This window comes from Bufo bufo, chromosome 2 (assembly GCF_905171765.1).
Source record: "Bufo bufo chromosome 2, aBufBuf1.1, whole genome shotgun sequence".
Classification (NCBI taxonomy): domain Eukaryota; kingdom Metazoa; phylum Chordata; class Amphibia; order Anura; family Bufonidae; genus Bufo; species Bufo bufo.
In genome coordinates this window covers 403,778,774-403,793,223 of record NC_053390.1, presented here as the reverse complement: position 1 = coordinate 403,793,223, position 14,450 = coordinate 403,778,774, and the positions used below count along the sequence as shown (strand labels likewise).

Here is a 14,450-nt window from a genome sequence, read left to right as displayed (position 1 = left end):
GGAGGGGGGGCCGCACTGGCCACCAATGAATTTAATAAACGGGAGGGAGGGGGGGCCGCACTGGCCACCAATGAATTTATTACTGGAGAGGGAGGGGGGCCGCACTGGCCACCAATGAATTTAATACTGGGGAGGGAGGGAGGGGGGTCCGCACTGGCCACCAATGAATTTAATACTGGGGAGGGAGGGAGGGGGGGCTGCACTGGCCACCAATGAATTTAAAACTGGGGATGGAGGAGGGTCTGGCCCCTGCTGCCTAGCAGCACCTGATCTCTTACAGGGAGCTATGATACGCACAATTAACCCCTCGGGTGCCGCACCTAAGGGGTTAATTGTGCGGATCACAGCCCCCTGTAAGAGATCGGGTGCTGCCAGGCAGCAGGGGGCAGTTATGTACACAGTTCTTAGTATATTCTAACTTGAAGCGTCCCCATCACCATGGGAACGCCTCTGTGTTAGAATATACTGTCGGATCTGAGTTTTCACGATGTGAAAACTCAGATCTGAAAAAGCTGTTATGCAGACGGATCCGTTCTAAACGGATGCAAGCGTTTGCATTATAGGTGCGGATCCGACTGTGCAGATACCATTCGGATCGGCACCGAACGCAAGTGTGAAAGTAGCCTAAAATACATGGAAATGAAGTGCGATTGCCCTAAATGTTCAGGCACAACCTCATAAAATACCCTGAGATTGTGGTGAGGTGGGGTAGATGACAACCCTTCATCTCACACCCACCCTGGAGATTGCCAGACTATGGATGACCTGGGTTTATTAGCAAATATAGCACCCATATAGTGGTCTATCCCTGTCGGCTGGGGAGGCAAAAAATCATAACAATCCCTTCAGATTGAAGAAAGATGCCCCACACCGTTTGTGAGCCTGTCAGAGGGAATTGTTACTAATGTACAGGGAGTGCAGAATTATTAGGCAAATGAGTATTTTGACCACATCATCCTCTTTATGCATGTTGTCTTACTCCAAGCTGTATAGGCTCGAAAGCCTACTACCAATTAAGCATATTAGGTGATGTGCATCTCTGTAATGAGAAGGGGTGTGGTCTAATGACATCAACACCCTATATTAAGTGTGCAGAATTATTAGGCAACTTCCTTTCCTTTGGCAAAATGGGTCAAAAGAAGGACTTGACAGGCTCAGAAAAGTCAAAAATAGTGAGATATCTTGCAGAGGGATGCAGCACTCTTAAAATTGCAAAGCTTCTGAAGCGTGATCGACGAACAATCAAGCGTTTCATTCAAAATAGTCAACAGGGTCGCAAGAAGCGTGTGGAAAAACCAAGGCGCAAAATAACTGCCCATGAACTGAGAAAGGTCAAGCGTGCAGCTGCCAAGATGCCACTTGCCACCAGTTTGGCCATATTTCAGAGCTGCAACATCACTGGAGTGCCCAAAAGCACAAGGTGTGCAATACTCAGAGACATGGCCAAGGTAAGAAAGGCTGAAAGACGACCACCACTGAACAAGACACACAAGCTGAAACGTCAAGACTGGGCCAAGAAATATCTCAAGACTGATTTTTCTAAGGTTTTATGGACTGATGAAATGAGAGTGAGTCTTGATGGGCCAGATGGATGGGCCCGTGGCTGGATTGGTAAAGGGCAGAGAGCTCCAGTCCGACTCAGACGCCAGCAAGGTGGAGGTGGAGTACTGGTTTGGGCTGGTATCATCAAAGATGAGCTTGTGGGGCCTTTTCGGGTTGAGGATGGAGTCAAGCTCAACTCCCAGTCCTACTGCCAGTTTCTGGAAGACACCTTCTTCAAGCAGTGGTACAGGAAGAAGTCTGCATCCTTCAAGAAAAACATGATTTTCATGCAGGACAATGCTCCATCACACGCGTCCAAGTACTCCACAGCGTGGCTGGCAAGAAAGGGTATAAAAGAAGAAAATCTAAAGACATGGCCTCCTTGTTCACCTGATCTGAACCCCATTGAGAACCTGTGGTCCATCATCAAATGTGAGATTTACAAGGAGGGAAAACAGTACACCTCTCTGAACAGTGTCTGGGAGGCTGTGGTTGCTGCTGCACGCAATGTTGATGGTGAACAGATCAAAACACTGACAGAATCCATGGATGGCAGGCTTTTGAGTGTCCTTGCAAAGAAAGGTGGCTATATTGGTCACTGATTTGTTTTTGTTTTGTTTTTGAATGTCAGAAATGTATATTTGTGAATGTTGAGATGTTATATTGGTTTCACTGGTAAAAATAAATAATTGAAATGGGTATATATTTGTTTTTTGTTAAGTTGCCTAATAATTATGCACAGTAATAGTCACCTGCACACACAGATATCCCCCTAAAATAGCTAAAACTAAAAACAAACTAAAAACTACTTCCAAAAATATTCAGCTTTGATATTAATGAGTTTTTTGGGTTCATTGAGAACATGGTTGTTGTTCAATAATAAAATGAATCCTCAAAAATACAACTTGCCTAATAATTCTGCACTCCCTGTATATTCTGAGGGTCACTGGCAATGAGCCTTTAGATACAGTGTATAATGTTGTATGGATCAAAGCCAGTGATCAAAGCCAGGGGGAATAACAGTAAGAAAGATCAGGTAAAATGCAAAGGAGCGGCCTCGCATAGCTTTGATCACTGGCTTTGATCCATACAACATTATACACTGTATCTAAAGGCTCATTGCCAGTGACCCTCAGAATATACATTAGTAACAATTCCCTCTGACAGGCTCACAAACGGTGTGGGGCATCTTTCTTCGATCTGAAGAGATTGTTATAATTTTTTAATGGAAGGCGAACCTGAAAAACCTTTAGGTCATATTTGCAGCCACCAAATACTTACTAGAAGTGCACAAATAGTCCCACAACATGGACAGTGACATACCAGAGGGGGATCAATGGCAAAAATTCCCGCAAAAAATATGTATTTTAATCTGGGGCCATTTTTATGGGTCTTAAAGGGAAACTCTCAAAAATGTGCCCTGCTGGAGCCTAGATCATTTTTATTTTTCAGAAAAGAACAAGTGATTATGTGGCTGGAGGTACATTAGGCGGTCAGTGGATAACAATTTTACTATAGGCCAGTGGAGTACAGGCCCCAAAAATTTGGCATTCATCTGACGGAAAAGAACAAGTGATTACGTGGTTGGAGGTATATTAGACGGTCACTGAATAACAATTTTACTGTAGGCCAGTGGAGTACAGGCCCCAAAAATTAGGCATTCATCCGACAGAAAAGAACAAGTGATTATGTGGCTGGAGGTACTGTGACGGTCACGTACACTACACACAGTGGGGAGGATAGTGACCACTGCGCTCCACCCTCACCCCTGGCCCTGCCTCTTTGCCTCGCAAGTCCTAATGATAGGGGACAACTATACGGCTGTTCCTAACTTAGGATACGTGCTGGGAAGACAGACATGACAAATAACGGAATGTGAACGGACTGGGTCAGATCTAAGAGAGCTACGCAGTACAAAGGGTTAAGCAAAGAATGGTCAGGAGAAGCCGGGGTCAAATACCAGGAGAGTAGAGAAGTACCAGAGGAGTCCGCAAAGAGTAGTCAGGTGGGAGTCGAGGTCACAATACCAGGAGGGATGCGCAGTACAGGAGGAGCAGGCAAAGGATCATCAGGGAACAGGATCAGGTGAGTAATCAGTAGTCCAACAAATAGCCAGGAACCTAGAATTAACAGGCAACCTGTGGCCAGCAGGCTGCCTGTATTTATAGTGAAGCCTGAGGGTCATGTGACGTGGCCAGCGTCACATGACTGACAGACAGACAAGTCGAGCACTGATTATTTGATTTAAAATCACTGGCACCAAATATAAGGTGCAACTTATCTATGTATATGACTTATGTACTAACATTCCGTATAGAATTATTGTAGTGGCTCACCTATCTCATTTAACTATGGTAGGGGTGCTTAGTTTAAAAGTGACTCACCCAGTCACTGAAGTAATTGCATATATTTCAAAATATAAATAAGTAAACCAGCACTCACCATCCACATCACATATTTAAACCAATTAGATAAAAATACTATTTGGATAAAAATACTATTTATTTAACACATATAAAGATAACAAATGTTGAATGGGACTTGAAAAAATTCCCTTGTGGAATATTTCAATGCACAATGATGGTATTGAGTCAATATCCTGTTAAAACTTTGCCATTCATATATAAGTAATAAAAACAATTAAAAAAAGCAAAACGATAACTCATATATTAAATCCAATATAAGTGTAATGCCAATAATGTCACTCTTTCATCGTCTGCAGTAAAGAATGCTGTAATTAAAAATGGTTTCTCTTTTGATTGTTAGTACCTTTCTTTTTCTTGCAAATATAGATAATGTCTCTAATCACTTAAGGTTTGTTTCAACGACTACACCAGAGGCGTCCCTCATGGTATAGATACACTCACTCACCCTCGTATTGGTGTCAGGCGTATGTGTGCCGGCTTTCTGTGCAGCGGCCTCTGGTGTAGTCGTTGAAACAAACCTTAAGTGAGTAGAGACATTATCTATATTTGCAAGAAAAAGAAAGGTACTAACAATCAAAAGAGGACCCATTTTTTTATTACAGCATTCTTTTGAACTTTTTTAAATTGTTTTTATTACTTATATATGAATGGCAACGTTTTAACAGGATATTGACTCAATACCATCATTGTGCATTGAATTATTCCACAAGGGAATTTTTTCAAGTCCCACGCAACATTTTTTTATCTTTATATGTGTTAAATAAATAGTATTTTTATCCAAATAGTATTTTTATGTAATTGGTTTAAATATGTTATGTACTAACATACTGAAGAAGTTAATATATGTAAATTGTAAATTTTTGAATAGTCTGCAGTAGAAATAAACAATGAGAAAACTATTTGTAATAATTAGTCGTGTTTGTGAAGATTTAAAAAAATCTTGCATAATCTGGCAGGAAATAGGGCCCAGGAACAGTGATGGCCAGTTCGCCGCGTTCGCCCGCAAAAACACATGCGGGCTGCCATCTTAACTCACAAGTCCGGCGATGCACAGGTAAGCCATTACCTGTGCCTGTGCGCGAGCCGGTCTGAAACAAATGCGGTCACCGGGAGCAGGCAGTTCCGAGAACAGCCGCCGGAGGCCTTCATCGGGCTGTTCTCGGAACTGCCTGCCCCCGGTGACCGCATTTGTTTCAGACCGGCTCGCGCACAGGCACAGGTAATGGCTTACCTGTGCATCGCCGGACTTGTGAGTTAAGATGGCAGCCCGCATGTGTTTTTGCGGGCGAACGCGGCGAACTGGCCATCACTGTTCCTGGGCCCTATTTCCTGCCAGATTATGCAAGATTATGCTCGCGGTGCAGGCACAGGTAAGGGCTTATCTGTGCCTCTCTGGACTTGTGAGTTAAGATGGCAGCCCGCATGTGTTCGGGGGCGAACTGGCCATCACTGCCCAGGAATGGTATTTCAGCATGGCTTTTTTCTCAGGTCTGTTTTTTTGTATTGCAAAATTAAATAATTTAGGGCTCACACAGATAGATCTATTAAAGATCCATGTGGTACACATCCATTATACACTATCCAAAGAATCTTGTTGGTACATACTGTTCTCGGACAGAATTAGATTAACAGGATTTGTGAAAACACGCAAAAGCAATTCTTAACAAGAACCCTTGTTTCTATTGGGAGACTACAGTTCTCCACTTTTCCTTTCCGCTATTGAGATCAGTCATAGGATCTCAATAGCGGGGGAAAACGCTTCCGTTTTGTCCCCTTTCATTGTCAATGGGGACAAAACTGAACTGAACGAAATGGAATGCACCAGAATGCATTCCGTTCCACTTGGTTGCGTCCCTAGTGCGGACCGAATAATGCTCCAAGCAGCGTTTTTCTGTCCGTGATGTGGTGCGTCCATCCTGACACACAATGTAAGTCAATGTGGAAGGATCCGTTTTCTCGGACACAATAGAAAACTGATCCGTTCCCCATTGACTTTTAATGGTGTTCATGACGGATCCGTCTTGGCTGTTTTAAAGATAATACAACCGGATCCGTTCGGATGCAGATGGTTGTATTATCATGACGGAAGCGTTTTTGCTGATCCATGACGGATCCAGCAGAAACGCTGTTGTGAAAGTTTTAGACAGGTAGTGCATGCACATACATTATTTTATCATTTATCCATATCTGTATTGAAATAAAAAAGGGCAAATGTCAGGAACTTACCCAGCCATGTTCCAGCACACTGCTGTTCCAGGTGAGTTGCCATGCTGACCATCCAAGCTTCTGCAGGTCATCCTATTAGTGAGTCTGGATGTCAGGCCAAGTAGGTCCCTGGCTTGACATCCGATCCCAGAGCTAGGCTGGGGATTTAAGGCAAGCACTCACTGCTTCTAGTGCCTGTGATTCTTTGATTCCTGGCTCCAGTTTGTTCTTTTTTCTATGAACAGTGCTGCATTTCTGATGAACCTTCCAGTTTATTGACCTTAGCTTGTTTAAGGATTTACCCCTTGACTCCTGACTGAGGCCTCTTTCACACGACCGTTTGGCTTTTTCAGTGTTTTGCTGTCCTTTTTTCACGGATCTGTTGTTCCGTTTTTTGTTTCTGTTGTGTTTCCGTTTCTGTTCCGTTTTTCCGTTCCGTTTTTCCGTATGGCATATACAGTAAACAGTAATTATTAAAAAATTGGGCTGGGCATAACATTTTCGATAGACAGTTCCGTAAAAATGGAATGGATACGAAAAACATACGGATGCATTTCCGTATGTATTTTTTATTTTTTGCGGACCCATTAACTTCAATGGAGCCACGGAACGTGATTTTCGGGCAATAATAGGACATGTTCTATCTTTCAACGGAACCGAAAAACAGAAATACGGAAACGGAATGCATACGGAGTACATTCCGTTTTTTTTTTTTTTTTTGCGGAACCATTGAAATGAATGGTTCCGTATATGTATAATGCAAAAAACGACCTGTAAACGGAAAAAAAAAAAATGGGCGTGTGAAGGAGGCCTAAGACCCTGACATTTTGTACTCTTCTGCTACTCCTTTGCATCTAACAGGTTTGATAACTGAGAATTCACACCTGTTTTCTGCTGCTTTACTCCACAGATGTAACCAAAGGCCCTATCAGCTATGTCCAACTGGCCTTCGGCGGGCTCTAGTAAACACAAGGGAGTAGCCTTAGATCTACTAATCGGAGTGCTGAAGGAGAATAGGTAGCAGTTTTAAAGTTTTCTGGTGGCGGTCCAAGGCAGTGAACCTGTATTTCTTTTTCATCTCTAACTGTCTGAAAAAATTTCTTAGTTGCCCATAGCAATCACAAATTTCATTTTCCAAGAGCAGAATACAAAATTAAACCTGCAGTGTGATTGGTTGCTATGGGCAACAAACAGTTTTTCTTTTAAACTGTTTCATAAATCTCATCAGTGGTATTTTGTTTGTTGCTGTCTTGTCATCAATAAAAGGTGTGTCCATGCAAACGTACAGAAAACACAATCGTATGAAAAATAGATAAAAATAAAAATCTAATATAAAATATGAATAAGATATAAACACTCTGCTAACAATCACTTAAATGAAAAATAATATTAGAGATGAGCCTTCAGAACCAGAAAGTCTGAGATTTAGTCATACCTTTTTTATGATGTATTCTAAATGTTATTCTATTTTGTGTTTTATTTGCACTTTGTATCTTTTTAGTAAGATCAATTATATGGAAATAGGATGACATGGATGACAACCTCATCTTGTCAGAAAAGACTATTATGCAAACAGTTACAGATTTATTATTCAGTGGTGACCAGATCAGATTTTTATACCTTAGCCCAGCTTCACAAATAGGCTCTGATTTATCTCTGATTTAGCAAGACCGGTGTATGCTATGCTGGTCTTGATAGGACCTACACAGATGGAGGAAGCATTTAATTTATGATGATGCTTGCACCTCGTCATAAATGAAAAGCCTCCTCCAGTAGTCCAAATGCCAGACTGAAATCTAGTTTTCAGTTATTATTTACATTATTAGTTTCTGGCATAAATAATGATAAATGTGCCTGGGCAAATGGCTTCTCAAACACCCATCCTAGTCACTCCCCCTTTCCAGAAACGTGGCAAAGCTGATGTAAAAATGCTACTTTCGACTAAAAAGCACCACCTATACTGCTGTGCAAGGAAATGTCAGGAGTTTTAACAGTCAAAGGAGAGTCCATTGCAAAGTGCCCTAGCTCTTGACTAGTGTTGAGCGAATTAAAGTGCACAAAGTGGGTGGACTTCGATACGAATTTCAGGGAAAATTTGTTTTGCTGCAAAGCCAAATTTCCTCGTGCTTCATCCGTTTGAGCACGAAGAGCCAGCTGCCGCCATCTTGATTGAAGATCCTGCGAAATCCCGTGCGCAGTGACGTATGACGCCACCACGCCAACCAACGTGATGACGTTGTCACGGGCCACGCGAGATTTCGCATTGGATCTTCAATCAAGACGGTGACGTTGGGCTCTTCGCAATAAAGTGGATTAGGTAAGTATGATTTTATTTTTAGTTTTTTTGTATAGACTTAAATATTAGTCAGATGGATTATAATTCAGCTCCTTAAAGGGGTTCTGCACTTTGTTTTAACTGATGATCTATCAGCTCCAGTAGCGCCCAGTGATGTCACGACTAGTATCAACTAGCGTGGGCGGGGCTAAGCTCTGTTCACTTGAATGGTGCAATCTCCAAATTCTTGACCTAACCCCTTCCCTCCAGCCACAGGTGAAACTTGACCACCACTTTCTATAATACCGGTGTGTTCTTATATGGCACAAGGGCAATAGCATGGCTTCTCATGTTTGGCAAATCTAGCAAAATAGTTTACCTCTTAGCAACAGGACACTCTCTCGTACATTAGTCCACATTTAGACATACATCTCTAACATGGCTCCAATTGGCTGCTCATAACAATGGCGCTGTTTCTGGACATTCAGACACGATAGTCACTAAATGTAGCAAGGTCCTTAGCCAACCATCAGTTTTCAATTATCTAGTTAGCACTCATGCTCTGCTACATGAATAGCTCTTTGCTTGGTTTTGTTTAAACCATGGAAAGCAGGAGCGTAGCTATAGGGGTTGTAGAGGTAACAGTCACTACCAGGCCCAGGAGCCTTTGGGCCCTTGTGCCACATAAGAACACACCGGTATTATAGAAAGTGGTGGTCAAGTTTCCCCTGTGGCTGGAGGGAAGGGGTTAGGTCAAGAATTTGGCATGGGGGAGGGGGGTGCTGTTTAAATTTTTGCTTCAGGCAGCACAAAGGCAATACGCTTCCCTGCCCCTGGTCACAAAACACTGGGGGAAGGGGAACCCAAGCTGAACTCTTGCACCAGGGCCAATGAGCCTTTAGCTACGCCCATCATGGGAAGATTTTCCACAATCTGCACCACCTCCTGCAATCTCTGGTGGTCTTTATTTGTTGCCTCTATGAATCTTGTCAGCTGTGTCGAGAGCAAGCATTTGCATCATGCTGGTTGCACGCTGTAGTTCTCTGGTTGCATCCTGCTGGGTTAATGCAGATTACATCAAGGCCTACATCCCCCCCTCCTTGTGAGATTTTATTTGAATTTGTCTTTGCCGGGGTCAAAGGATACTATTGGTTTTATTCAAAGTAGGCAAAAGGCAAATAATATATGTACAGTCAGCTGATGTGTAGTCAAGTTTTACTGAAAATGTTGCATAAAAATAAAACAAATATACTGCAAAACGATTGCCTGTCCGGCATTTACTTTGCATCAGATATTCCTATATGACATCTGGAGAGCTTTTCTCTATCGGCTTACCAAAACAACGCTTGAGCAACCTTCTCTACTCAGATCTCTTTCCTTTGTTTGAGTCCGTAGCCAAAGAAAGCACCTTCCAACTGCTCCACACTCATCATTAGGGACTGCACACCCATTGCTTGACTGCACCCACCCACCTGATGGTGAAAAAGCTTACCTATACTGGTGGACTGAGACCCCAACCTTTTCTCTCCACTAGAGCTACAGAAGACCAACACTGGATAAACAGTTCATTGCTGCTCAAATAACAATTCTAGTTGCTGAAATAAAATAATGATACATTTTTCCTCTAACCAGTAGCTCCCATGTCACTATAGTTATTTGAATGTACACAACATTCTTATGACAACACTATAACTGACACTAGTCCAGGGGGACAATGTCTCTCAGTTATACACTGTACACAACTTCTGGTAGGTCTGTTAAGAAAAATCTAATTTTGAATGAACTGTACGTAGAAAATTCACAATTAATGAAATATTTGAGATGCAATTTACAATTTTGTAAGTGATATGATCATATACATTTAAAGAGCTGATATTACTTTGTAGCAGAATTATATGCCATGTGTGTAGCTCAGTTCCATACAACACAGGTCAACAAGCTCTTCTAATACTGACTCAGAATTCCAATGAGCACAAAAGGCAGCTTACTTGAACAGTCTGTTATCGACCTGGCTCCAGTCATAGTTGTTGTTCCGTAAAATGGACATGACAGGCAATAAGATTTCCCCGGTTCCGGCTGATAGTAGTCCCTTGGACAAGGAAAGCATGGCACTAATCCAGATCGTGAAAACTCGCCGGCATGGCAAGGAACTTAAATGTAAATACAGGATGTTAAAATGAATTGTTTAAAACTTGGAACCATAGGCAAAACTTATAAACAACATTCAATAAATCAGAAAAATGAGAATCTTTGTCTGACAAATACAATGCCTTTCAGCTGTGCATCCACAGTAAGTATAGTATTTGGGAAAATACTATGTAATTTAGTGTTTATTTTAAAATTGTATTGTGATAGATATGTTATTTTTGCAATAACTTAAAATAAAAAAAAGAATATGTGTGTGTGTGTGTGTGTGTAGATAACTAGATAGATAGATATTGATTAATTAAACCTTTACAATTTTTGCATACGTACCATTTTGTGCATAAATATGTCCATTTTATGCCACTCTTCACAACTTTTGTAAAAAGTGGACATTGCTTAGGCTACTTTCACACTAGCATTTTTCTTTTCGAGCATAGAGTTCCGTCACACGGGCTCTATACCGGAAAATAACTGATCAGGCATATCCCCATGCATTCTGAATGGAGAGTAATCCGTTTAGGATGCATCAGGATGTCTTCAGTTCAGTCGTTTTTGACTGATCAGGCAAAAGAGAAAAACGCAGCATGCTACGGTTTTATCTCCAGCGAAAAAAACGGAAGACTTGCCTTAATGCAGCATTTTTTTCCATAGGAATGTATTAGTGCCCGATCCGGCATTCAAAATACCGGAATGCCGGATTCGTCCTTCCGGTCTGCGCATGCGCAGACCTTTAAAAATTAGAAAAAAATTAATACTGGATTCGTTTTGCCTGATGACACCGGAAAAACTAATCCTTTATTGCAATGCATTTTTATGACTGACCAGGCATTTTTCAGACTGATCAGGATCCTGATCAGTCTGAAAAATGCCTGATCAGTCTGAAAAAATGACATGCGTTTGCATACAGTTTGCCTGATCAGGCAGGCAGTTCAGGCAACGGAACTGCCTGCCGGAATCAAACAACGCAAGTGTGAAAGTACCCTTAGCGGGAGGGGGCATGGCCTTCCGTGGCCCAACAGATTTACTATAAGTTATGCCAGAAGCAGGCATACTTTATATCACAGATCTACACCTGTTCATTGGATTGTGACTAGAGATGAGTGAATAGGCTGCTTTGACGAATTTTACAAAAAATCTGCTTTGTGACAATTTACTTCGTCATGAAGCACATTTCTTTGGAAGCAGTGGGTGCAATGACAGGGAGCATTAAATAAAAATAAAAATAAATAAAAAATCATACTTATCTGATCCATTTGCTCGCAACTGGCTGGCCCCGTCATCTTGACTGAAGATCTAGCGCAAAATCTCGCGCGGTCTGAGATCACATCATACGTCACCATGCACAGGATGTCGTGCAAGATCTTAAAGCAAGATGGCAATGGCTGGCTCATCGCAAGCAAATGGATGAGGTCAGTATCATTTTGTTTGTTTTTTAAAAACAAAGGTTAAATCGATTCGCTACCACGAAGCACGATGAAATTCGGCTTTGCGGCAAATCGAATTTATCCTGAAATTCGGATTTGTTTATCACTAGTGATGTCGCGAACATAAAATTTTCAGTTCGCGAACAGCGAACGCGAACTTCCGCAAATGTTCGCGAACTGGTGAACCGGGCGAACCGCCATAGACTTCAATAGACAGGCGAATTTTAAAACCCACAGGGACTCTTTCTGGCCACAATAGTGATGAGAAAGTTGTTTCAAGGGGTCTAACACCTGGACTGTGGCATGCCGGAGGGGGATCTATGGCAAAACTCCCATGGAAAATTACGTAGTGGACGCAGAGTCGGGTTTTAATCCATAAAGGGCATAAATCAACTAACATTCCTAAATTGTTTGGAATAACGTGCTTTAAAACATCCAGTGTGTGTATACGATCAGGTATGATGTTGGCACTGGCAGTGGGCACACTACAGTCAGTGGAAGAGGGCCTGACACACTGACTGGCAGCAGGCAAGCAACTGAATTTAGACTACTGTCTAAAAATTAAATGCCTTATTTATCGGCAAGCTACTGTGCCACCCGGTATCAGTGGTTGGCACTGGCAGTGGGCACACTACAGTCAGTGGAAGCGGGCCTGACACACACTGGCAGCAGGCAAGCAACTGAAATTACACTAAAGTGTAAAAATTAAATGCCTTATTTATCGGCAAGCTACTGTGCCACCCGGTATGAGTGGTTGGCACTGGCAGTGGGCACACTACAGTCAGTGGAAGAGGGCCTGACACACACTGGCAGCAGGCAAGCAACTGAATTTAGACTACTGTCTAAAAATTAAATGCCTTATTTATCGGCAAGCTACTGTGCCACCCGGTATCAGTGGTTGGCACTGGCAGTGGGCACACTACAGTCAGTGGAAGCGGGCCTGACACACACTGGCAGCAGGCAAGCAACTGAATTTAGACTACTGTCTAAAAATTAAATGCCTTATTTATCGGCAAGCTACTGTGCCACCCGGTATCAGTGGTTGGCACTGGCAGTGGGCACACTACAGTCAGTGGAAGCGGGCCTGACACACACTGGCAGCAGGCAAGCAACTGAATTTAGACTACTGTCTAAAAATTAAATGCCTTATTTATCGGCAAGCTACTGTGCCACCCGGTATCAGTGGTTGGCACTGGCAGTGGGCACACTACAGTCAGTTGAAGTCGGCCTGACACACACTAGCAGCAGGCAAGCAGCTGAAATTAGACTACTGTCTAAAAATTAAATGCCTTATTTATCGGCAAGCTACTGTGCCACCCGGTATCAGTGGTTGGCACTGGCAGTGGGCACACTACAGTCAGTTGAAGTCGGCCTGACACACACTAGCAGCAGGCAAGCAGCTGAAATTACACTAAAGTGTAAAAATTAAATGCCTTTTTTATGCAAAGTCCTGTGCCAGCCGGTATGAGTGGTGGGCACTGGCAGTGGGCACACTACAGTCAGTGGAAGTCAGCCTGACACACACTGGCAGGCAACTAACCTTAGATTAAAGTGTAAAAATTAAGTGCCTATTTTTTAAGCAAAGTCCTGTGCCACTCGGTATGACAGGGGTGGGCACTGGCAGTGGGCACACTACAGTCAGTTGAAGTCGGCCTGACACACACTAGCAGCAGGCAAGCAGCTGAAATTACACTAAAGTGTAAAAATTAAATGCCTTTTTTAAGCAAAGTCCTGTGCCAGCCGGTATGAGTGGTGGGCACTGGCAGTGGGCACACTACAGTCAGTGGAAGTCAGCCTGACACACACTGGCAGGCAACTAACCTTAGATTAAAGTGTAAAAATTAAGTGCCTATTTTTTAAGCAAAGTCCTGTGCCACTCGGTATGACAGGGGTGGGCACTGGCAGTGGGCACACTACAGTCAGTTGAAGTCGGCCTGACACACACTAGCAGCAGGCAAGCAGCTGAAATTACACTAAAGTGTAAAAATTTAATGCCTTTTTTATGCAAAGTCCTGTGCCAGCCGGTATGAGTGGTGGGCACTGGCAGTGGGCACACTACAGTCAGTGGAAGTCAGCCTGACACACACTGGCAGGCAACTAACCTTAGATTAAAGTGTAAAAATTAAGTGCCTTTTTTTAAGCAAAGTCCTGTGCCACACGGAATGACAGGGGTGAGCACTGGCAGTGGGCACACTACAGTCTGTGGGCCTGCAGCTCCTCACACACAGGCAGGCCAGGCAACTGCAATATGTATATAAAGGAAAAAAAAAAAGCAGACTAATGTTGCAGCCCTAAAAAGGGCTTTTTGGGGTGCTGTCAGGACGCTGTCCTTACAGCAGAGATCAGATGAGTCTTTCAGGACTGGAGTGGACACTGAATTCACTAGCCTAGCTATCGATTTCCCAATTAAATCAGCAGCAGTTACAGTCTCCC

General features: G+C 42.8%; 1 protein-coding gene across 5 annotated transcripts in view; it reads right to left on the bottom strand.

The window, feature by feature from the left end:
• Positions 1–14,450, bottom strand: part of SVEP1 (sushi, von Willebrand factor type A, EGF and pentraxin domain containing 1) — a 459,579-nt gene that overhangs the window by 238,702 nt on the left and 206,427 nt on the right. For all 5 annotated transcript variants that reach the window (XM_040417268.1, XM_040417271.1, XM_040417270.1 and 2 more), the window contains one exon: positions 10,437–10,598. In XM_040417268.1, the coding sequence (XP_040273202.1) occupies positions 10,437–10,598 (162 nt within the window). The remainder of the gene's footprint in view (positions 1–10,436; positions 10,599–14,450) is intronic.